This window comes from Haliotis rufescens, unplaced genomic scaffold (assembly GCF_023055435.1).
Source record: "Haliotis rufescens isolate VD_foot unplaced genomic scaffold, xgHalRufe1.0.p SCAF_14, whole genome shotgun sequence".
Classification (NCBI taxonomy): domain Eukaryota; kingdom Metazoa; phylum Mollusca; class Gastropoda; order Lepetellida; family Haliotidae; genus Haliotis; species Haliotis rufescens.
In genome coordinates this window covers 3,776,506-3,801,553 of record NW_025963824.1, presented here as the reverse complement: position 1 = coordinate 3,801,553, position 25,048 = coordinate 3,776,506, and the positions used below count along the sequence as shown (strand labels likewise).

The 25,048-nt window shown below is 41.3% G+C and overlaps 1 protein-coding gene across 2 annotated transcripts in view; it reads right to left on the bottom strand.

Annotated features, from left to right (window-relative positions):
- The window catches only part of LOC124123574 (serine/threonine-protein phosphatase 6 regulatory ankyrin repeat subunit A-like), a 407,486-nt gene that overhangs the window by 235,425 nt on the left and 147,013 nt on the right, over positions 1 to 25,048 (bottom strand). The window contains exons 1-3 of one of the 2 annotated variants that reach the window (XM_048395652.1): positions 11,360 to 11,382; positions 8,207 to 9,704; positions 3,282 to 3,323 (exon numbers count right to left, since the gene is read on the bottom strand). In XM_048395652.1, the coding sequence (XP_048251609.1) occupies positions 3,282 to 3,323; positions 8,207 to 8,327 (163 nt within the window). In that variant the 5' untranslated portion in view covers positions 8,328 to 9,704; positions 11,360 to 11,382. Of the gene's footprint in view, positions 1 to 3,281; positions 3,324 to 8,206; positions 9,705 to 11,359; positions 11,383 to 25,048 lie in introns of those variants that run through there. The other variant, XM_048395650.1, reaches the window with a different exon arrangement.

Genomic DNA, 25,048 nt, shown 5'->3' with positions numbered 1-25,048 from the left:
TACTGGCCTCTGTGGTTGATGTCAAACAACTTACTTGACATCAGATGTTTGACAATCTGGACACTACCGCCCTGACATGCCAGATGTAGGATAGTATCACCGTTATCATCAACACCAGTCAGGTCACACTTCTCTTCATCTGCCAGATACTCATACAGCTGACCATGACCTTTCAGTGCAGCCATCATGACTGGTGTCCTCAAGTCCTGTCCTGGCAGATTCTTCCAGACCTCCATGTGGGGAAGCAGTAACTTGGCAACATCTGTATACCCCCTCAATGAGGCCAGATGGAGGGCAGAATTTCCGACTTTGTTCTTGATCAGACACTCTGCATCATCTTTCAGTAAGGTGTCGACCATGTTGGCATTATTCCTGTCCACGGACATCATAAGAAGAGAGTTTCCATCTCCATCTGTATAGTCTGGTGTAATGGTGATATCTCCCCTCTGTAGACCCAGCAGCTGCTGCCGTAGGTGCTGGAAGGACTTGGTGTCATGTAGTCTGATACAACAAGCTAGTTCTTCACTGACATGTACCTGTGACAGTTCCTGTTTCTGTAACACCTTCTGACACAGGTAATCATTGCCAGACTGTAGGACCCAGTACAAGAAGCACCTTAAACCAGTGGAAGAACCAGCTGTATCCTGTAAATGTAGAACATCCACAAAACTGTCCCCGAGCTGTGTCAGGAACCTGTCTATGTTGTCCTCCCTGCTGAGAACTGGGTGAAGGAAAGTGTGTATGAACTTCCCTCTCCTCGTGTCTTCTACCAGCTTTGTCAGAAACATGTCTGTGTTGTGACTTGAGATAAAGATGGTTTTACCAGGTAAGTCTGTGAGAGATTGTGTGTCGGCAATTTCATGCATAACTTTGCAGCGTTTCCATAGAACTCCAGGAATCATGTTGTCAACAACAAACACAGAGGCGTCATATATGACAGGATCTGTGAAACTAATATTGTCGCCAGACTGACATAGATAGGTGGCACACAATCTGTGTAACTTGTCAGGAAGATTATCTGTTCTTAATTTGGGAAGAAGAGACTCAAACTCTTCCACAACATAACTCTCATAACTCTCATAACCCCAATAATCACTTTCATACTGATTTCGATAGTTGTCTTTCACTTTGTTCCCAGAAATCAAGATGTATATTATTGCAGCAGAATAATCAACATTTCCAAGTATTCTTTCTATTTCTTTTCTGAAATGTGAGTGAGGGTATGCGAAAAATGATACAGGATCTGTGGTAGGTCTGTCTTGACAGAAATGTTTGATGACCTTGGGGAAACCGACATATAAAGGAAGGTTAGCTATGATGTCCTGCCGTGTGTCTGATGGAATGTCTGTCTGCATCTGCAGCATCTGAGAATAGTCCTGCTTTGTTCTGTCCCAGTTCTGTCTTCCTATCTGTGTTATGTCCATCTTTCGATTGAAGGTATCTCGTTTGCTGTTCGCGTATATAATAAGAACACGAACAAGCTTGTTGGTATAAGTTTTGTTGCGTATCTCATTGACAAAGTTTGAATATACCCAGTGATCTGCCATGTCATCAATCACCACCAGTGTCGGTTTAGTTGCCTGGAATACATCCCTGTTGCAGTCCTCCTTTCTGCTGCAGAAAACTGTGTTGTATCCTTGTTCCTGGTAGTCACAACACAGCATGTGTCCTATTGTGGTCTTACCTTCCCCTGGACCACCAGTCAGCATCACCAGGTTGTGTTGTTGGAGCTGGTCTCGGACTTCCTGGTAGGCAGCTGTCTTCACGAATAATCTCTCCCAATCTGAAACAAATGGCTCATTTGTCAAAAGCTGAAGACACAATTAAATATACATTTACTCATAGCGATACAACCACAGATACATGAAGTAAAATAACATGAAGAGACTGTAGCTACACATAACAGCAACACTCCAGAATAAACACTTTTACAATCCAAAGTGCTTATCTTGATTAATCCCTACATTCATTAATGTTGTGACGAGTATTGATTAAACCTTCCATATCTAACACGCAGCACTCATGCATGCTTCGAAACGTCCTGAAACCTATCGGAAAATGGATCACGTGTCAAAAGCCGAAGATAAAAATAAGAACCACAGAACAACCGCAGAACAACCACTTTTGAATGATTCTGTGACGAGTATTAATTAAATGTTCCGAATCTAACAGGCATCATCAACGCTTGAAAATATGTGCTAAAACTAAACAATTGTCCTTTAAAAGAGAAAGTGTATCGATTACTGTTTGTAAATCAGATATTGAGAGTCAATTTCTACCTGTGAGTTTTCTTGATGGCCTTTGATGCTGGATTATCGTCCTGAATATGTTAACCATCTTCCCATCTCTGGAAGTCAAAGACTGAAGTACTGACACATGGGCTGCAGTTTTGTGGAGTTGCTGGATCCTTGTCAGGAAGTTCTGAGGACTGCTGTATATGTCTGGCGATACGACGCCATGCACGGGGTGAAAGTTGATGCAAGTTCTGCTCCTGACAGCGACAGTTAGAGCCCGGGCCTGTGTGGAGTTGTAAAGAACAGCGTCAGCCTCATCTCTGTAAACAAACGTCAGGACGAGAACCACTCCATCTGTTGTAAAGATGAAGGCGTCGCAGATGACGCTGTGTGGAGCTGGCACCTCCTCCTCTGGCTCCAGGAACGTCAAAGCAGGGGAGTTGATGTAGACGAAGTTTAAATCAGGTATGGATCTCACGGATGTTAAAATATCCAGCCTTACAAACAGCTCCACGTCTATTGGGTGAATGCAGTCTGCAACTGTAACAAAGACAATGCAATGAAAACATGCTGACTTTTTTCCGAAGGGTCACTTCATTTGCACCTGATTTCAGTTGTGTAATAATCACTGACCAGCTGTTGTAATACTATTGTAATAACCTTATTTATCATCTAAATCTGGCTACCGCATGATACATCACTTGAGTCTCCAAGGAAATATTGCTATTATGAAATTGCATCACAATGCTTTGCCGACCATTGTGACGTCATTGGTTGCCATGATCTCACAACGAAATGACATCACCAATCGTTCTGCTACTGAACTGGTTAGCTGTACTTCTTACACTGGTTACTACTGTCTACAAGCTGTAAAACAGGGAAGATTTTGTTAGTTAAAGAAAATATCACCATCGTGACTTTTATCTCCTTATTTTGAGGTTCAACTATTATCTACTTGAGTTCATATATTTGATATAAAAAGACACAAGGTTGTTTTTTCTCTATTGATTTCGCATGCTTTGACGTCCATTACATAACTTTACTTACTAGTGCCAGGTGTGTCAAATACTGCATAGGAAAAGTCCACATCTGGAAATGTAGCAAAGCCAGTTATGTCAGAGTAAATTGTACATTACTGGTCACACAAGTAGGAATGGGCATGATTAATTGATATTATATTATAAATTATCAGTGCAAGAGAACAAACAGTCTATATTTTCTGCCAAAACATTTCATTTGGTATATAACTTATACAATCACTAACAGTGTTGAATTTGATTTAAGCCATGGATATTGTGGCCATGTTGGGGACATGTTGAATCTGGGTCTTCAAGGCTTTTACACGTTAACCCCTCCACTTTTACAGAAGAATAAACTCGTTGATATCGTAATGATAATAGTAGTTGGTAGCGGTACCCTGGTACCGCTCCTGGCTTCTGATTGGTCGGTTGGTCTGATGACGTCACTTCCGGTTTCGGTTTGGTCATGTGACTGCGCATGCGCACAGGGCATGATGGGTCCTGCGTGCGCATCCAAGATTGAGGCACATTCGTTCCGGTGGCGTGCGCATCCAAGATGGCGTCCCATCCGCTTCCGGTGGCGTGCGCCTCCAAGAGGGCGTCGCCTCCGTTTCCGGGGAAGGGGAAAAACCCAGAGAAGCGGTCGTTAAAGGTGAACAAGATCGACATTGAAAGAAGCGCGTCAAAAATCTTTTTGTTGTTGTTGTTGTTGTTCTAAACATAGAAAAGGTGGTGGCGGTGATGAAGGGTGGGTGGTGGTGAAGGGAGGGAGGGAGGGAGGGAGGGATGAGGAGGCGGGTTCTTTGTTTGGGTTGGAGGGTCGTCAAAGCATAGGATGAAAGCGTTCTTTCGCGAGAGATGGGTGGCCCTGAAAAGGGCCGTTTTGAAGAGGATGACTTCTTTACATGCAGGTACACGCAACGGTACAAAGGCACGGGTGGGCTTTCATTTGGCGTCTTACAGGACACCTACTTGTGTGCGTTAAACGACGCATGTAGGTGTCCTTCAGCACAGTGTTGCAATATAGACATTGAAAAGTCCCATCCCGTGCCCTTGTACCAAGGGCGTACACAGGTAGGTACCCTTGGCATCTACCACATTGCCATGGAGGTAACGATGGCAATGATGGTGATGTAGAAATCAGTTCCAGATCCCAGTTTTCATACATGTTGTTGCTGTTGCTGCTGATTATTTTCTTTCTTTTTTTACAAGTGGCACTGATCCACTCGAATGGTTGTTCTCTTGTTTTATAGGAGAACCACTGACACCCTGCTTCCTGGTTGGTTCCCCAGGCAGCAGCTCCGATTGGTTCGTTCCGGTGCCTTGCCAGCACCTCGGTTTTCCAAAACGGACCGACCCCTGTGTTTCTTTTCCTTAGGAAATGAATTTTACCATGGGAGAGAAAGCACAACCCCGGTTCGGCCAATTAGAGGGCAGCCTCTGATTGGTCGATAACCCAGGCTTCTGATTGGTCAGATTTCGATCCGGGTTTTTTCTTGGGTAGCCTTGGAATTTTTGTGTGTGTGTGTGTGTGTGTGTGTGTGTGTGTCTTCAAACAGAAGTTGACGATGATTATTATTATGAATGATACCGAGGTGCTGGCACTCGTGTAAGTTGACAGGTGTACTGTCATTCGTGTTGCCAGGTACACACAGTGTTTCACACATGTTGCCAGGCAAACGTGGTGTCATGTGTATGTGTGTGTGTGTGTGTGTGTGTGACTACAACCATTTATTTAGTATGTAGATGGATAGAGAAAGATCGATACACATACGTGACGTTTGCACACGTGATGTACTGCGTGTCGCGATGTGCACGCCGTGTTTCATCCATGTCTTCATGCAAACGTACTGTCATGTGTGTGTGTGTGTCTCTCAAACAGATGTTGATCCATGTTATAATTATTATTATTATTATTATGTTTCATGATACCAAGATGTTGACACCCATGTAGGTCTACAGACGTACTGTGACATGTGTTTTCATGCACACGTGATGTTTGACTCGTGTCTCCATGCACACGCGGTGTTTCATTTGTCTCACGTGTCTCTATTTATATATTTATATACATATATTTATATATAGATATATTTTATGTGGTGTCACGTGTAGGCGTGTGCCTCCATGAGGCCTAGGGGAAGGTGTGGGTTCTTTGTTTTGGATTGTTGGGTTGGGAAAGCAAAGGATGAAAGTTGACTTTTGGGTGAGATGGGTGGCCCTGAAAAGGGCCGTTTTTGGAAAGAAACACATTTCTGCTGCAGTCCAAGAAGAAACATCATGTCCAAACCTATGACAAGTAAAGGATGCACTGGCTGAATGATCTGATGGAAACGGACCCCCATCTTCACCTCCAGCACGCCAGGAATGGAAGTGAAAAAGACTTCACGTGTGGAGAGGGTCAACATCGGTACAGTGTGGATGGCAACGATCCAGCGACAGGCACCATCTACGAATTCCTGTGCTGTTTCTGGCATGGGTGTCAGGCCTGTCACAAGACTAAGCGTGGAGAACTGCATCCTGTCCTGGGCACATCGTTGGGAGCCTGTTATACCAACACCCACTACCGCCTGAGTCTCTTGAATCAACACCCTGAGGTGAAACGGATCGTCACCCTGTGGGAGCACGAGTTTACAAAAATGCAACAGGAGGACTCCGCTCTGCGTACTTTCTTGCATGGACCCCACTGTATCCACGTCCCTGGGCCGCTCAACCCTCGCGACGCCTTCTATGGAGGACGCACCAATGCCACGCGATTATGCTACGAAGCCCAAGAAGGTGAAACCATCAAATACATCAATATTTGTTCCCTTTATCCATACATTTGTAAGACCGGAGCATTTCCCGAGGGACACCCGACCCTTCTCTATCAACCCCCTGTGGACACGTTGTTTGAACTGAAAGGATTGATCCAATGCCGTGTCCTACCCCCGAAACGACTTTACCATCCGCTACTGCCTTACAGATCGGGTGGCAAACTGCTCTGTCCTTTGTGCCAATCGTGTGCCGATACTCGGTCAGACTCCCCCTGCAAGCACACGGACGAAGAGAGGTCATGTGTGGGTACGTACGCCACCGTAGAACTCTAGGCCGTGAAGAAGTATGACTACCAGGTGCTTCAGATCTACGACGTTTGGCATTTTGACATCTTTGCACAGCATGACACAGCAAGTGGGACTCTTTGACACTTATATCGATCGGCATTTCAAGGAGAAGCTCGAAGCCAGCGGATACCCCGAGAAATGTACGGATCACGACGGTTACATCCAGGTTCTACGACAAAGAAGGCATTGGGTTGGACAAGGATCGCATTGAAAAAAATCCAGGACGTCGCAAGATTGCCAAGATGCAACTGAATTCGCTCTGGGGCAAGTTTGGACAACGGTTAGACTACAGTCAGAACATCTATATCTAGAACGTACGACCATGCTCGGACCATGCTGGTCACTGATTGGCCGAAACGAGGTTGTGCTCTTCTCTCACGCTACAAGCCTAACCCTATGGAAAAGAAACACAAGGGTCGGTCCAGTTTGGAAAAATTGAAGCTCAGACCAGACCCCGAAATGGACCAATCAGAAAGCAGGACCTCAGTGCCTTTTAAAACGACCAACGCTCTCTGGTCATCACTTTTCACTGAACGGACCAAGCAACAACATCGTCCCTCTGATTGATGTTCCTCACGTTGTGTTGGCTGTTGGCGTTTCATCTGGAAGAAACACGTGTGTACCATCAAGTGTTGACTCACATCCGTGAAGACTTGGAAATAAACAACGAACAGAACAACTGGACAACAACACACGACACGACATGGGTGGTAAAGGAAGCAGTGGAGATGAGAACGGTGACATGACTGCTGAACTGTGGGGTGAAGTGTACACATGTTGTGTGCAAAGATAAAGGCCGACGACGCTTACGCCAAAATACTTTCAAAAATGCGGAAACTGACTGAACCCCAGAAAGTAGCACCGAAGAAGACGATAAAGAAGACCCAGAAGAAAAAAACAAGCAAACCAGCAGCAGCAGCAGCATCAAGCACCACCACCACAGCAGCTGTTGTCACCATAGCAGCAGCAACACCCACCACCACCACCAGCACCACCACAACAGCGCCAGTCACCACCACTACAGCAGCAACAGCAGCAGCAGCAGCAGACACCGAAACGAAGGGGACATCCTTTTTGAAACCTGGAACACCTTCAACACCTGCAAAAAGACGACCACGGAGGAAATTGTCTCTGATGATCTCTCATCAAGAACAGCTGTAAGGACCATGCTCTTCTTTGTCTCAGTCAGTCTTGATGTGATGATGATGATGTTGATGTTGATCATGACTATGACTATTCATAGGATTGACTATGTCATATGATTGACAGGACCCCAGATGTCCAGTTTCCCATCGTTTCCAGTTTTGCCAGTGTTCCAGTTTTCCAGTGTTCCAGTTTCCAGTTTGTTTTCCAACGGCACTTTTCAGGGCCACCAATTTCTCCCAAAGGAACGCTTTCATCCTTTGCTTTGACCCAAACAAAGAACCCTCCTCCTCCTCCCTCCCTCCCTTAACCACCACCCACCCTTCACCAACGCCACCACCTTTTCTATGTTTAGAACAACAACAACAACAACAATAACAAAAAGATTTTTGACGTGCTTCTTTCAATGGCGATCTTGTTCACCTTTTACGACCGCTTCTCTGGGTTTTTCCCCTTCCCCGGAAACGGAGGCGACGCCCTCTTGGAGGCACACGCCACCGGAAACGGATGTGCCGCCATCTTGGATGCGCACGCAGGACCCATCATGCCCTGTGCGCATGCGCAGTCACGTGACCAAACCAAAACCGGAAGTGACGTCATCAGAGCAACCGACCAATCAGAAGCCAGGAGCGGTACCAGGGTACCGCTACTAACTACTGATAATGATACTTGTATTGCTGAAATGAATCAGTCTGAGATATACCCCTACCATCAAAGTCCAGATACTTGAGCCCTGGTGTCCTCTGTGGTCTGGTGATGGAGTGCTGGACCTCCCCGTCAGAGCTGTAGGTGCTGGACAAATCCGAATCTTCACTCTCGTTGGATGACATTGTGAATTCTGTAGGATAGCGCTCTTTGATTTATATGATAAAGTCTTTTCCCCAAGACACAAAACACACAGTTAAGTCAAATTTTGTTGTATTCTCTTACAAATATTGAAATCCAAGTGTCAAGCCAGTCACTATCTGTTCCAACTTAATGATAAGTACCATGCAAAACTAAATATATTTGCAATAAAGGCTTGCATACAATAAGAAAACAGTCACTGTATTCACTGCACGTCTTTTATGTACGGGAATAGATTATGTTCTGTGTGTTTAGATTGTGTTCACTCTCAGTCTCCACCTCATTTGTTTGTATCACTTTCCACGAAGGGAGCTGCAGGATTCTTCGTAGCCACTCAGTCCTTTCCATTCTGCATATACCATGATTCTGTATTTCATAAATTATTGGCCCCTGTTTGTCACAGAAGACAATCCCACCAAAGAACCTCACTGCTACTTCAAGTACACACTTGTTCCCTACGCCAGGGAGTCTATGGATTCCTATTTGGACAAGATCAGACGGTGGGTCACCAAATTCACCAGTGAAAGATAACACACAAAGTTCCTTGTTTACCATGATGTGCAGACCTTCCTTAAGTTCTTCTGGATTATCAACCTGAAAACCGACAAAATGGGGTACTTTAGTCTTGTAACCGCTCTCTGTGACCACTCTTTCCTCTACTCCCACATAATATGACCCTCCACCAGGAACTTTAGACATCGACGTTATATTGTCCTTGAGTTTAAGATCTTCCCAAATATACTGCACATGTGAGATGTCATTCTTTGGACAGAACAGTTTCAGTTCAACATTCTGAGATTCTTGGTACAGCTGCAGCTTGTCTTGATCAATTCCCTTTAAAGCAGGTACACCACGTGATGCCTCGTATTGAGAATGTGCCAGCAAGTAAACTAAATTAAATGTTGTAGGGCTTGTGTTTTCAAAGTCATTGCATATCTTTGTGTTAACATTTGCCGTCGAAATTCCACATGTGAGAGCTACATTTATCAATAAAACATCTTTAAAGGTTTCAAAGCATGGTATCTCATTTAACCATGTAGTGTGATATGTGTCCACATAGGAAGATCCACACTCAATCAGGTCCTGTAGAGTTTTGTCCACAAACTCATGGAAGTACTCCAGATACTTGTCTCCCTCCTTTTGTCCGTGTAGGTGAACCAGCAGATGTCCCCCAAGCGTGTTCCTGAGTGCTGACACTTTCTTTACTATGTCCTGGAGGATCTTCTTCTTCCCCTTCTTGACCTCCTTATTTCTTCCTGGACCTGTGATGATGCTTCTGTCTGCGTGAACGATGAAGCTGTGTGGAGCAGAGCTGTACTGTCTATATTCACGTTCAAGGGATGTACATCGTTGACACATATCTGAAATAATAATAACATAATAATATTATTATAAGGACCAGTCACTTCCCACTTGAAAACGTCAATGTGTGATTTTGCATCAACATGCAAATATGAAATGTAAATTATGTAATGAATTTAATTAGACTCTCCAACACATTGTCAGTGGATATCCAGCTTTGGCACACACACAGTATCTTAAATGACATGAGTAGCTCGATCATTTTATTACTGTCTTCGCCATGCTTGTGATTTTGACACAGTGGTCCATCCATGGTACAACCCAGAATATAAATATAATAATCATAATAGTAGATCATGGATAATGAGTATAATAAATCATTCAGTTTATTAGGATTTTGGAAATACTCAAATAGACATAAGTGTTTGATCTTTTATAGTATTCAACAAAGTTAATTTCAATCTCACAATGGGCATACATGCTGACTGTAATCTTCAGAGACAGTCAATTTGTTTTCGATGTGGATTTTCCTTTTTTAGATTAAATTTTCCGAATCGAATTGAAAGCTGACATCTGGTTTACTGAGGAACCCACGCGGTATTGCACTGGTAAAACCGTTATGGTTGTGTGAATGTATATTGTTACAAATCAGTAGAGGAGACTAAATTTGTGTACATGTGTAACGTGTCACTGCTTATAAAAGCACAGTACGTTTGAACAAAACTACCAACCTGAGAGGGTCGTCCCAGTAACTGAGGCCTACACAGGGGTGAAATATATCTTCGAGAACTACATACTTGAGATGGAACTAGAGGTGTTGGACGCAACAGTGTAGAGACACAGGGGGGAATCTGCAGGGGGAAACGTCTTAGGTGAGGCTACGTTCGTATCATCGGCTGTCGGTATGACAGCAGGTAAACATACACAATACACGTGACACACTGACTATCATAATGGCCCTTAACTCAATTCAGGTGGAATTCACTGACGCAAGGCCCAGCCAACTTTTACAGAGAGTCTTTCAATGCTCTATGTTAGAGTATTCAGTGTGTGTACTGGCTTGAATTATACTATCCATTGAACTCAATGACAGAAAATCGTCAAAGCCGTTCTAAGTAGTAGTAATGAGATAAGGTGTTCACAAACACATACAATTTTGAAATGTCCTCCATAAATCTTCATGTATAGATCTAAAAATTAATTAGATGAGGTGAGGTCACTGGTCTCTTATATTTCTATCTCAGATAAGTAAGTGGGTGGAAGGGAATCGGCTATTATTGAACGAAATCAAATCTTTGGTAAACCTCACTTTCTGGCATCACTGTTGAGGTACACATACAAAGATTGCATATAACTAGCGTCTGCAAAACGTTGAACTGCATCAACCTTAAACTGACTGGAGTTTGAATGGGAATTTAGATTCCTGATATGTACACTACTAGTGTACACTTAGGTAGGCGTCTGCTGGTCATAAGACGTTATTAGTTGTTTCCCTTCTGTTTTCGTGGTGTTCAAGTCAAATGTTGAGTGAGTGAGTGAGTTGGGTTAAACACCACTTTTAACAGTATTCCAGTTATATCGCGGCGTGTGTCAAATGTTGAGCTTTCAAACACATATTCACGTGAAGGAATGTAATATATGGCGTGGTTAATCATGACGGACATGTAGATTTTTTAAACAGTATACAAGCAGTAAAAGAATCAGTTATACTCACCAGCTGTGACCAAACTCTGCCAGAAACCAGTTCTAGTTCTAAATGTAGCACCGCATTACGCCAGTCGCAGCCTTTATACTGTTACCCTTCAGTTACACTATGTCACATGACCAGACCGGGTGAGCCAGCCCCATACTGTATACCAATACGTCATATGTATGTGCAATTCAAAGGAGAAGGCACTAGGTATCCAACTGGCGACGGTAAGAGGGAAGAAATTCATTTTCTATAACACCGTCGTTGGGCCTTAATCTCATGTACTTGTCTGTACATAGGACAGTTTTTTTACTTCATTGAAATATATGTGAACTATATATCATCTTATTTCTATGAGGTAAACCTGTGAATAGATAACTAGCTATTTTGTGGAATGGAGTTCAACTCACATCAGTTGAAGGTTAATTTGATCTATTAGCAGCTGTTATTGCCTTGTCCCCAATACCTTTGTTGTGTAATTGATTCATTTCAGTTTATCAGTGTTATTTTAAACTATGTCCATGCAATAGCCTCCAAAATAAGTTCCTCGTTAGCAGTTTAAATAGATGAAACGTATTGACGCATCTTTGTGTCCCCAGATCGCTCTAAATTCTAATGCTACCGCTACTGGTGACAGATGCTCTGCCCTGAAGAAAATGCACGGTTTCACAAGAGGACATTCGGATACATTTGTCTCGTTGATAGACCAGCTATGGCTCCAGATAAGTAAACATTTCCACATCAACAACCATGACAACCACAACAACTAGAACTACCACTACTACCACTACTACAGCTACAAGTTAATGTCCAGAACTGGGATTACAATGGGTACAACTACCACCACTACTACTGGATACAGAAAGTCGACATGTCACGTCAGTACAGTGGGCGATGATTGGGAATTATGCAAAAAAGGCATATGTAGAGAGTCGACTTATCACGTCAGTACAGTGGGTGGTGATTGGGACTTATGCAAAAAAGGCATATGTAGAGAGTCGACTTGTCCCGTCAGTACAGTGGGCGGTGATTGGGAATTATGCAATGAAGACCTGTATGTAGAGAGTCGACTTGTCACGTCAGTGAGTGGGTGAGTGAGTGAGTATGGTTTTACGCCGCTTTTAGCAATATTCCAGCAACATCACATTGTACCCATGTCGGGAATTGAACCCGGGTCTTCTGCGTGACGAGCGAACGCTTTAACCACTAGGCTACCCGACCGCCCCGTCATGTCAGTACAGTGGGCGGTGATTGGGAATTATGCAATGAAGACCTGTACGTAGAGAGTCAGTACCGGGGGAGTGGCAGTGAGTGAGTGAGTGAGTACTGTATTACGCAAAACCACAAATATACGATAAAGGACGGCCAGTATTAGCTTCACACACATCCACGTCAGTGGCTGGTGAGTGAGTCAATAGCTAAGTCAGTTTGTTGATAAAGCACAGTCAGCATTAACTATACTTAAGAACCTTTCTGGTCATATTCAAATATAAACCCGAAGGAAAAAACTTGCTCGCATTTCGATTTCACACAAGTCTCTACACACAAACACAGATGGACAGTAAGGTATGTTGAATGTCAGATATACGACAGTCGTCTTTGAAAGGGTTGGTTTTGTCACAGCAAATGTAAACAGTGAGTTCGAAACAAATAATCAACAGATTATAATTCAATAGTCAAGAGTTAACTTGTATCTGCTATTATGGATCTTTTGAAAGGTACTAGTTGCAAACATGCTACATTTCAAAGAGTGAAAAGTCACAAGACCTTTTATATGTTCTCCTTTGTCAACACAAATAATGCTGGTGTCATCGCCGGGCGTGGGACAAGATTTGACTGAATAACAACTCAGCTGGAAATAGCTCAGTGTTTCTAAAGGTGGAGGTTTAAAGATTGAAATACGACTGATAGTAATGGCTTTTCAATTACACTTGAAATGGTTCGTCCTATATGAATACCGCCTCCAGTGTATTGTACGCCTATAATCCACTTAACGGTAAGAATGCACAACACAATACCTGAACACTGAACAGCCATAAAGACGTGTGTTCCTTTGTGTGATGCAAAGTGTGCATACAATTTGATGCAAAGCGTAATATCAACAAATATTATGAATATATATCTTTGGAAACGCATGCGTCGTATGTAAATCATGCAGGGGTATTTGATATGTTTCATATGATTATATCAAATGTTATTACCTTAATGCATTGACGTTTAAGTTCACTCAGAGAGTCTCTACCATGACGGACAATCTAAATACATGCACCTTGCCAGTTACAATAATATCAATAACTATCTCTAATCACCTATAGTAGATATCCTACATCCAGTAGACTAAGTTTGAAAAACATGTTTTCATTTTACTGCTGGACATGTAGTAGCGATGTCGTACCCTGGTGGGTAAAGCGCTCACTGAACACCCGGGTTCAATTTTCCACTTAGGTATAATGTATGAAGCCATTCCGGTGTCCCCCGATGGAAATTCTCCCCCATCTTTTTACATTCTTGGTGTTGTGGTCAGTCGCCGAGGTAAATACATCTATGATTCTAGCTAAGGTAAAGAAAATATGATAAAATATGATAACATGTTGATTTTAAAGCTGTCTAACGAAAACCCATCTCACACATTCTCAAGGATGCATATTTATTTCAGTGTCGACACATTACTGAAAGAAATGAGATAATCTCTTAATGCTGAGATCTCTGGGCATGTACTTTTGGAGAAACTATTTTTCATTTCATTTATATTTCTTTTTAGATGTTAATCATCATAAATTAATAACCATCAATCCTGGCATGATGATATCCCTAAATTTCATCTTCATATTCCCAGTTTGCTCTAGCCTAGTGGTTAAAACGTTCGCCACATGGGTAAAATGTGTGAAACCCATTGCTCGGTGTCACCAATAATGATATTGTTGGAATATTACTAAAAGTGGCATAACACCATACTCACTCTGACAAAAAATTGAAAGTCATTAGCTATGTGCTCACTTTGGCCTTTCTTCCTGGTGAGATTAACCGATTATTTTGGAATGGACTAAGTACTTGTTACATCTAGACGGACGAGATTCATTGTAGTTTGAAACAGAATATAATTGCCCCAAATAGGCGCATAAGACTAATGGCTTCCACAGAAAACACCTAAGTAAAGTACATAAAAAAATGTCAATGACATTTGTATACTAACATGGACCTGAAAACTTTGTTCAGTGAGCTATATTAATTGTAGGAAAACATTCAGGGCATTAGTATATGTGATATATGTTTAGCACCTAGCTTATGACTGGTCAGTATTATATATCTTTATGCTAATGAAGCAAAAGAAAGATTTTATTGAGATAAAAAAAAATCATTACATTATTGCTCAACTGATAGTGTTGAATTAGTATTTTATTGAAACTAATAATTATTTTGTATTTGAGCAGCATTTAGATAAGCCATCGGCCTGTTTGCAAATCCTGTTCACAATGAAATAAATATGTTTAAAACATATCATTATACAACATAAGATTTAAATAATAACGAAAAAGAAAAGAAGTATTGTGTAGGATCCTCAAAATTCACAAGAGCAGTAGTAGAATTATGTAGTTGTTTGCTATTTTACTCTGCTCTCGGCAATGACCGCCTCCGTGGTCATGTGGTAGAGCGTCCGCCCGGAGAGCGGAAGGTCCAGGGTTCGATCCTGGGCCGCGTCATACAAAAAGACGTTAAAAGATTGTACTTGTTGTTACCCTGTCTGGCGCTCGGCATTAAGGGGCTAAATCAAGGACTGGTCGGCTCGGAGTCAGTATAATGTGTCTGAGTGGGGTATTCATGTTAAACTGCGGCATGGTATCTCAGTGAGCTAGCACTATAAATCGGCATCAGTCCGGACTAGTACAAGCAGCCACACACACACATACACGTGCATGCACGTCGCTATATAAGTGCAATAATCTTGGACGCGACGTTAAACCCAATTTCACCTCACCTCTCGGCAATATTCGAGCTATATGACAGCGGTCTGTAAATAATCGAGTCTGGCCCACAGAATCCAGTGACTGACATCATGAGCATCGATCCACACAAGTGGCATACGATGACATGCATCAACCAAGTCAGGAGCCTGAAAACCCGATCCCGTAAGTCGCCTCTTATGACAAGCATTGGTTGCTAAAGACCTTTTCTCCCGGGATCTTCACGAGTACGTTACAGAATTGAACGAAAAGTGTCGAATAGGTGACGGACACTTACGGAGGTTGCGGGTGGGCATGGTGACTCATGACTTAAGTCAACCAATGCTTATGAGTGATCCCGATGCCATTTGGCACAATCGCCCCATACTGTTAGATTACGTCTGCAAGGTAGAGTGGTGAGAAATGACCCGATATGGCACTGACTGAAAACAGTTTGATTTTTTTGTGTAAAGGGTATTAGGAGCCGCTATGGTATCTATAATAGCCACTAAACCTTTACCTAACCCTAATGTTTGTTTGTTTGTATATTTGTTGTTTAACGCATAACATAATTTGATGTGTATAAGATATGAGATAAAAAATAGATATGAACAATACAAGCGATTACCCAAAGACAATCCATTGCACAGTGCGGTAAATAAAAAGGTATTAGGTAAGATGAAGTATGAATGTGCTAGAACTCCTATTGTGTGAAGCCCATTTCTGGTGTACCCCGCCGTGATATTGCTGGAATATTGCTAAAAGAGGCGTAAAACCATACTCACTCACTCGCTACTGCAGAGTATATTGGATTAAGACTTAAGATGTATTCTGTAAAGAAGTCTGATAATGAGGAGATAAGAAAAGCTAAAGGCATTACAATGTATGTGGTAAATCAGTGTATAAAACAAGAACAGTATAAAGAAGTATTATTCAATTGTAGAACATTCAAACATGAGATGAATACATTAAGAACTGACAAGCAAAGGATATATGGGTTAAGAATGAACGAGACATCATTGTCCCCCTTGGATAAAAAGAGATGGATCGATAAGGATGGTGTAACTACCTATGCTTCTGCTTATGGTGGTAATACTGTATTGCTGGGAACTATGAGCAACTCTTCTCGTACATATCCCCTGCTCGGTCCATTTTTTAAGTAAATACAGAAAAGACTCGCCTTCTTTCATAACCAATCCACTGACGTTATATATCTTAAGAGACAAAACGGGATCAGTTGCACAACGTTGGCTCCCTTCGAGTTCCAATGGCTGGCATATATATCTTACACTTAGTTTAGTTTAGGAAGTTATTGCCTCTCCGTAGCATGAAGTCACAGATTTCATTTTAATAGCATCGAATGATTTTTTCCCAAATAATCTTGGTACTTCATTATTTAGCGGTGACACAACAGCTGATACTCATGCCATTGATCTTAAACGATCTAATTTCATTTCAATCCCATACTGATATTGAAATGATCTCCGGTAAAATCTTTCAAAAATAGTTCATGCTACTTGTTGTTTCTTGTCACCTGACCTGCTGCTAGCTTCATTATGGCCTGGAATGCACGAAGAATGTTGGCAAACTCAGAAACCAGAATAGTAATCCAGTCTACTATTTTTTCAGTCTCCGATGACGAGTTATTTTAGTTTCTTTCCTTCCATTTTAATATCTTGTTTATTTAGAAGCTAGATTAATTTTATTTGGCTTACCATTGAACTTTTTTCCATGATAAATTTGCTGTATCTTAGTTATCCAAATCTTGAAGGTTTTTTCCTAAACAATTGTGAATCAGGTTTAAGTTTGGGATTGATGACGAGCATTCGCTTTGATCTGTGTCGTCGGCCACACCAGAAGCAAAGCAGTTATTTATTTCTAAGTCAGGCAAGACAAAGCAAAAATACTGAATTAATTTATTTTGCTGATAAATGTAGGAATTAAAAGGTAAATAGGAAAACGATTTGATTCTAAACACCGATCGAGAGTTCGAGGCAACCACGGAAAGTATACATGTATGTAGTTCTGGCAAAAGTTCACTCGATCAGTTTCATAAAACATTGTTCACATCGTGTGAACTCCAAATATCCGATCGCGTAGTCCCCGCAGAAATTATGCGAACTAAAGTTAAAAATTGTTTGCATTGTAATGAAATCAGCAATATATACCTCATTAATTCGGATTTTTGTAAAGTTTTGGAATTCAGTACAAGAGAGGAATTGGCATATCTCCAGGTTTTAGAGTCAAGCCAAAACTTGATAGTACTGATGTATGAAAGAGTTGACAGATTTAGATAGCATTATTGGATATGTCACTTTAACCACGTTGTTTGAGAGAACAAATAATTTAGCGATGGTAACATGCAATGATTTTGCTATTTCACTTTTCATGTAGAGCAGCTAAGCTTTGTTCACGTTGTTTTGGCCATCATTGAATAACTGATGAATGTTATTTTAAAACAGTTGAGAGGGTACATGTGAGTATATAACTTAAAATGGCCTTTATTGTTCATATTAGTTTTGAATAATTAATGTACCGTAAAGCTTAGAAGAAACGAAGGTGAGATAAGCTGCGCCTCGGGACACGGGCGGTCATTTCTGTCAGTGACAATGATGTGGTCACAGTCTCGGTGAGCAGTGTACCCAATGATATCAAAAACATTCAACACAAGGAACACTAAAACACGAATAAAAGACTGGACAGTTAGCTAATAAACACGCTGGGTTTAAAAATGTATAGAGAAGGTTTTTTCTGAGCATGTGTAACATGTTAGCCAAAGACAACTGGAGAGGATGCATGCTCAAGGTCGCCTATGAACGTACACAAGCTTAACAACCATGCTGCTTTATTGCTACTTGCAGTCCCGTCCCCGACTACAGCGATTCTCCTGGAGTGTCTGACTATAATGATATACTTGTGTCCCCTATGGTGTACCTATGATCCCAACGATATACCAAAAGATACACAATGGAACTGCCAAAGATAGTGCAACATATCCTGTACAGTGAATCACCGCTTACTCAGAGGCACACAAAGACACGTATTGCTATATGGTATTAGACTTATAATATAATACAACGTACACGACGTTCTGTAGGGTGGGTCAGCGTGCTGAGATCGGTCACTGTGACATGGCCTAGAAACAGATATATCTTTGCTGATAGTCGTATGTAGACGTCATGTATGAATAACAAGTAATGCATTTGAAAAAGGAAGTAATGTAAAATGTGAAAACAGTTGTCACACTCAGTTCACTCACGATTTTGCAACAAAGGCCGTTGTTCAGTGTGTTTTTACAGTCGCATATTATTGTTTTTACATCTAAACAAACATTTCCTAGATGAATTGGTAGAGCGTGAATCTACTTTATTTCAATGTAGAAGTCACTGTATTTGTCATTTTTTCTTGAACCAATTCGATCGCGTATCATGCAGGTGGATTGTCTCCATTCCACCAAGATCTTGATACTGACGGCGGATCAGAAGAGAGTATGATTTGAGTAGGTTGAATGTTCCAATTCAGGGATTGTAAATGGTCATATGATACGAGATTGAAAGGCGAGAATAGATTATTTGTAAAACTAATTGTGCAGAATCGATTAAATGTGCCTCTTTACATGAAGTATTTACAGTTGAAGTAATAGTTAAGCCAATCTGCGCATGCATGTTCATACAACATTCACAACCAATACCAATGATATTTTGAAGGTATGTGTAAGTGCGTGCCTGCGCAGGGTGAAGTGACAGTCTGACAAAAGCTCCAGCTCACATACAAGCATACACATAATGGAACATAAAGCCAGCGCTCGAGGGGAATGACATTCTTACAATATTTGGACAATGGGGTACATTGTGTGCTTATATGAGGTAGGGCAAGGTTAGATTTAGAAAACAGGCACGGTCCTGGCGATGTCTTAAGTTGGACAATGTACAAGGATACTAACTTGCGTGTGTGTAAAGTATTGTACTCGAATGTTCATTATGTACTGACAACCGACTGTTACCTGTGTCCTGACAACTGACTGTTCCCTGTGTACTGACAACCGACTGTTCCCTGTGTCCTGACAACTGACTGTTCCCTGTGTACTGACAACCGACTGTTCCCTGTGTACTGACAACTGACTGTTACCTGTGTACTGACAACCGACTGTTCCCTGTGTACTGACAACTGACTGCCCCCTGTGTACTGTCAACTGACTGTTCCCTGTGTACTGACAACTGACTGTTCCCTGTGTACTGACAACTGACTGTTCCTTGTGTACTGACAACTGACTGTTCACTGTGTACTGACAACCGACTGTTCTTGTGTACTGACAACTGACTGTTCACTGTGTACTGAAAACTGACTGTTCCCTGTGTACTGACAACTGACCGTTCCCTGTGTACTGACAACTGACTGTTCACTGTGTACTGACAACTGACTGTTCCCTGTGTACTGACAACCGACTGTTCTCTGTGTACTGACAACCAACTGTTCTTGTGTACTGACAACCGACTGTTCTTGTGTACTGACAACAGACTGTTCTTGTGTACTTACAACTGACTGTTCCCTGTGTACTGACAACTGACTGTTCCCTGTGTACTGACAACCGACTGTTCTTGTGTACTGACAACTGACTGTTCCCTGTGTACTGACAACCGACTGTTCTCTGTGTACTGACAACCAACTGTTCTTGTGTACTGACAACCGACTGTTCTTGTGTACTTACAACTGACTGTTCCCTGTGTACTGACAACTGACTGTTCTCTGTGTACTGACAACCAACTGTTCTTGTGTACTGACAACCGACTGTTCTTGTGTACTTACAACACACTGTTCTTGTGACTGACAACCGACTGTTCTTGTGTACTGACAACTGACTGTTCCTTGTGTACTGACAACCGACTGTTCACTGTGTACTGACAACTGACTGTTCTCTGTGTACTGACAACTGACTGTTCTCTGTGTACTGACAACTGACTGTTCTCTGTGTACTGACAACTGACAGCCCCCTGTGTATTGACAACTGACTGTTCCCTGTGTACTGACAACTGACTGTTCACTGTGTACTGACAACTGACTGTTCCCTGTGTACTGACAACTGACTGTTCCCTGTGTACTGACAACCGACTGTCCTTGTGTACTGACAACTGACTGTTCCCTGTGTACTGACAACTGACTGTTCCCTGTGTACTGACAACTGACTGTTCCCTGTGTACTGACAACCGACTGTTCTTGTGTACTGACAACCGACTGTTCTTGTGTACTTACAACACACTGTTCTTGTGAATGACAACTGACCGTTCCCTGTGTATTGACAACTGACAGCCCCCTGTGTATTGACAACTGACTGTTCCCTGTGTATTGACAACTGACTGTTCACTATGTACTGACAACTGACTGTTCCCTGTGTACTCACAACTGACTGTTCCCTGTGTACTGACAACTGACTGTTCTTGTGTACTGACAACCGACTGTTCTTGTGTATTGACAACCGACTGTTCTCTGTGTACTGAAAACCGACTGTTCTTGTGTACTCACAACTGACTGTTCCCTGTGTACTGACAACCGACTGTTCTTGTGTATTGACAACTGACTCTTCCCTGTGTACTGGCAACCGACTGTTCCCTGAGTACTGACAATCAATTGGTTATGTTGTAAACTGTTCTTGAAGTGTAGTCTTCGTGTCATTAATCTAACTAGCCTTGTATACAAGACAGGTGTAGTAACCTCCCCTACTCTGTGCTGTTTTATATATGTGGCGTGTTAGATGTGTTACAACTGCCTTTCTGTGCTTATATTTATATGTGCAATATATATCAATGATGATTAACAAATATTTATGCAGCAAAGAATGGATCCAACATCGTTATCTTATTATAATCATTTAGTCGTTAATAAAACTCAGTGAACATCTGTCCACTGCGGGATTACTTCTTAGGGCGGCATTTCCAATTGACACAAAGGAGGATATTGATAGATGCGAAATCACACTTCTTGTTGTAATAGGTACATGTTCTAGGTATGTGATGGCTCTGTACAAGCTTTTTTGCAAGAACCTGACAAATATCCGCACGTCAAAGGCTATTGTTAGATAAACTATTTGGCTAGAACATGAAAATGAGACTGCTATTCTGAGGTCCCTTTGTTTACAATATCCATGAAAATATGTATGGTATGGTCAGCTTTAAGTGTATGTGATTGATGTATAAATTACCACACTCATATACAAGCATTCAATGGTGATTGTGATAGACAACTAACCAACGCATGCAATAATAATGCAATGTTAACCAACTTCAAAAATAAGTTATATATTTATCAGGTTCTAGCCACAATCATTTTACAATTTGACATGACCCAGTGTAATCATAGCAATTTTGTGAATTATGGCATCAACGTCTTACAGGAACGAAAGGAGGATGGTTTGTGCTCCTGTGACGAGAATCCAGTACAACCGCCACTGTAGAGAGAGATCCATGTGAAATTTCATCTCCAGGTATTCATGATCAAGAACTTGAGAAATGTTATAGTACTGACAAAGGCCGATACACATCCTTCATACATGAATATATTGCTTCAATTATCGAGATGAAGACAGAGTTAACGAGTTCTTCAAACTGTATTCCAATCATATCATGGCGTGTCATCTTAATGTAGCAAGAAAGTTTCAGACGTGTACCACTCTGGCGAAACCCAAGGGCACATGTATGATGCTGACAGACCTAGAAACATAACTGGGGCACACTTGGATTCGAAGCCATGATCACAGATTTCTGGTGTGGTCAAGCGACACAACTCTGCATGGTCAAATGTGGTGCCTTAGTCGACTATGTTACATCTGTCCCCATGGATTTAGAAAGTGAGATTGGAAAGAGCAATCAGGATGAAATCTTTGACGAGGAGGAGCCCGTGGATGTGGATCTTGACTTGCAGGACGTCAGTGACAATTCCACTGAAACTTACTTCAGCCATCAGGAGATGATGTGTGGCAAACGATGTCCAGATACATCTACAAATACCCTGCATCATCTGTGACCCGCCAAGAAGGGCGTATGTGAAGCAGATTAAACACCAAAGTGGTTACCATGGTTATCACAAATGTATCCAGAGATGTGAACGGAAAAAAATGTGACTTTTACAAACACAGGCTCTCAGACGAGAACCAACTTTCGGTTTGACGAAATGACAGATGAGGATCACCACTTAGGTGCTTCCCCTTTTAACATTGGGATGGTTGTGCAGTTCGTACTTGACGATATGCTTCTTGTGTGCCTTGGTGTAGTCAAGAGAATATAGTTGTCAAAATGAACATATTATTTAAACATTATTGTCACATACAGAAGAATACCTAATAATTCGTGAAGAAACCCTTAGTAAAGTGGAAAATAAACTGAATGAATTAGTGGTAAACTTCTGCATATGTGCAATCAAAAACAAGCTTTGTATATTTTTGTCAATACGGAATGCGTATATTTTGTATATTTTGGAATTTTGCCTTGTATGCGCTGTTTACTGGGACAACCATATCATATTATGTACAAGGTTGTGAATATGTCAATTTATTACACTCATCCAATTTTTCATTTGATTTTAGTTATCCCTTCAGTTACAGCTGCCTGGACAGTTGTGTAGCACCACCTTCAGCTGTGTTCAGAGACAGTTTTCTCCCCTGATCCATAAGTGGTCTTGATGCAGTTATTTCCCTTAGTACACAGTTATTCCCCTTAGTACATTGTTATTCCCCTGAGTAATAATTTGACTGCTCTTCAAAAACAGTTATCTCACTACCTTTACTTTTACGTCCCCTGATTTATTCGTCTCCGTTTCAGCTGCACTTATTTCTATTCAGCTGTAGTTATCTCCCCTGAATAATTATTGTCTCTCCTAGGAAGACAATAATGTTCGCATAAGTAGCAGTAAAATATGTTCTGATACATCAGGTGAAACAACTGCTGTGTATTTAGAGCCATGCAGTTAGCGTTGGTTTATCCACTTGATATTACTGAGCACCTAGCCTATGTAAGGGAGACAACTGCTGGAGGTATAAAGCCATGAATGTTAGTGTAGGTTTATTCAGCTGAGATTATTGAACACCGATGACACACACACACCACCAGACAAGCCCTTCACTGAGTCGGACCTCATTATGAGAATTTCAAACACACGTGTTGACAGAATAACTCATACTACCAGACAAGCCCTTCACTCAGTCTGACCTAATTGTGAGAATCTAAAACACACGTGTTGACAGAACAACTCACACCACCAGACAAGCCGTTCCTTCAGTCGGACCTCATTATGAGAATTTCAAACACACGTGTTGACAGAAAAAATTCATACACCCAAGAGAAGTCCTTCACACTGTCTGACCTCAGTGTGCTACACTGAAACACATATTTAAAGAAGAACCATGCTGTGGTGAGTTATATATGTGGGTATCTATCGACTGATGACGTAAAGGTAGGATGTGTTCAAGATCGACTCCTGATGTGATGAGTGAGAGAGTGAGTGATGGATGTTTGTTGATATTGACTGATGACGTAAAGGTAGGATGTGTTCAACATCGACTCCTGATGTGATGAGTGAGAGAGTGAGTGATGGATGTGGGTCTATATTGACTGATGACGTGAAGGTAGGATGTGTTCAACATCGACCCCTTTTGTGACGAATGTGAGAATTAGTTATATGTGTTGCACGTTAAGACAGGATAGAATCCTCTGTAGTTTAAGCCATATTATATCAATGATTGAAGGAGGATACCTGATTGAGTTCGTGTTTTATTTGACCAATATTACAAAAAGCAAATGTCACGTCAAAAATATTTACACAGTAACAACAGTACCTGCTCGTGTTTCAATAGTATGAGCAATTTGTAAATGTGAACACCTGTGAAATATACATAATTATCTCCCTATACCAGCTGTTGGATTGTTAGAATACCGCATGCTTCCCACAGCACTGACTCGGGTCATGTGATGCACAGAAGCAGAGGACGTAATTGAAGCTTGTCAAATAACTGGAACTGTTACACAACGTGTCATGGAATACCAGCAACACTACGATGTTAGTGGCACTATTACAGCACCAGGTCACTTTGTACCAAACATATGTTTGGTGGGACAAATTACATAGGGTGTAACAGGGAATATACAATGCAACTGGGTATATAGTATGTAACAGGGTATATAGTATGTTATAGGGAATATACAATGTAACAGGGTATAAAGTATGTAACAGGGAATATACAATGTAACAGGGGATATAGTACGTAACACGGAATATACAATGTAAAAGGGAATATAGTATGCAACAGGGAATATACAATGTAACATGGTATATGGTACGTAACAGGGAATATACAATGTAACAGGCTATACAAGATAACACGCGACATACAATATGACACAAGATATACAATGTAACACTAGATATACAATATGAGACAAAATATACAATGTAACACAATATATACAATATGACACTAGACATACAATGTAACACTAGGTATGAAATATGACACAAGATATACAATGTTACACTAGATATACAATATGAAACAAAATATACAATGTAACATAATAAATACAATATGACACAAGATAAACAATGTAACATTACATATACAATATGATACTAGACATACAATGTAACACTAGACATACAATATGACACTAGGCATACAATGTAACACTAAATATACAATATGACACAAGATATACAATGTAACACTAGATACAAAATATGAGACAAAATATACAATCAAACACTTGATATACAATATGACACAAGA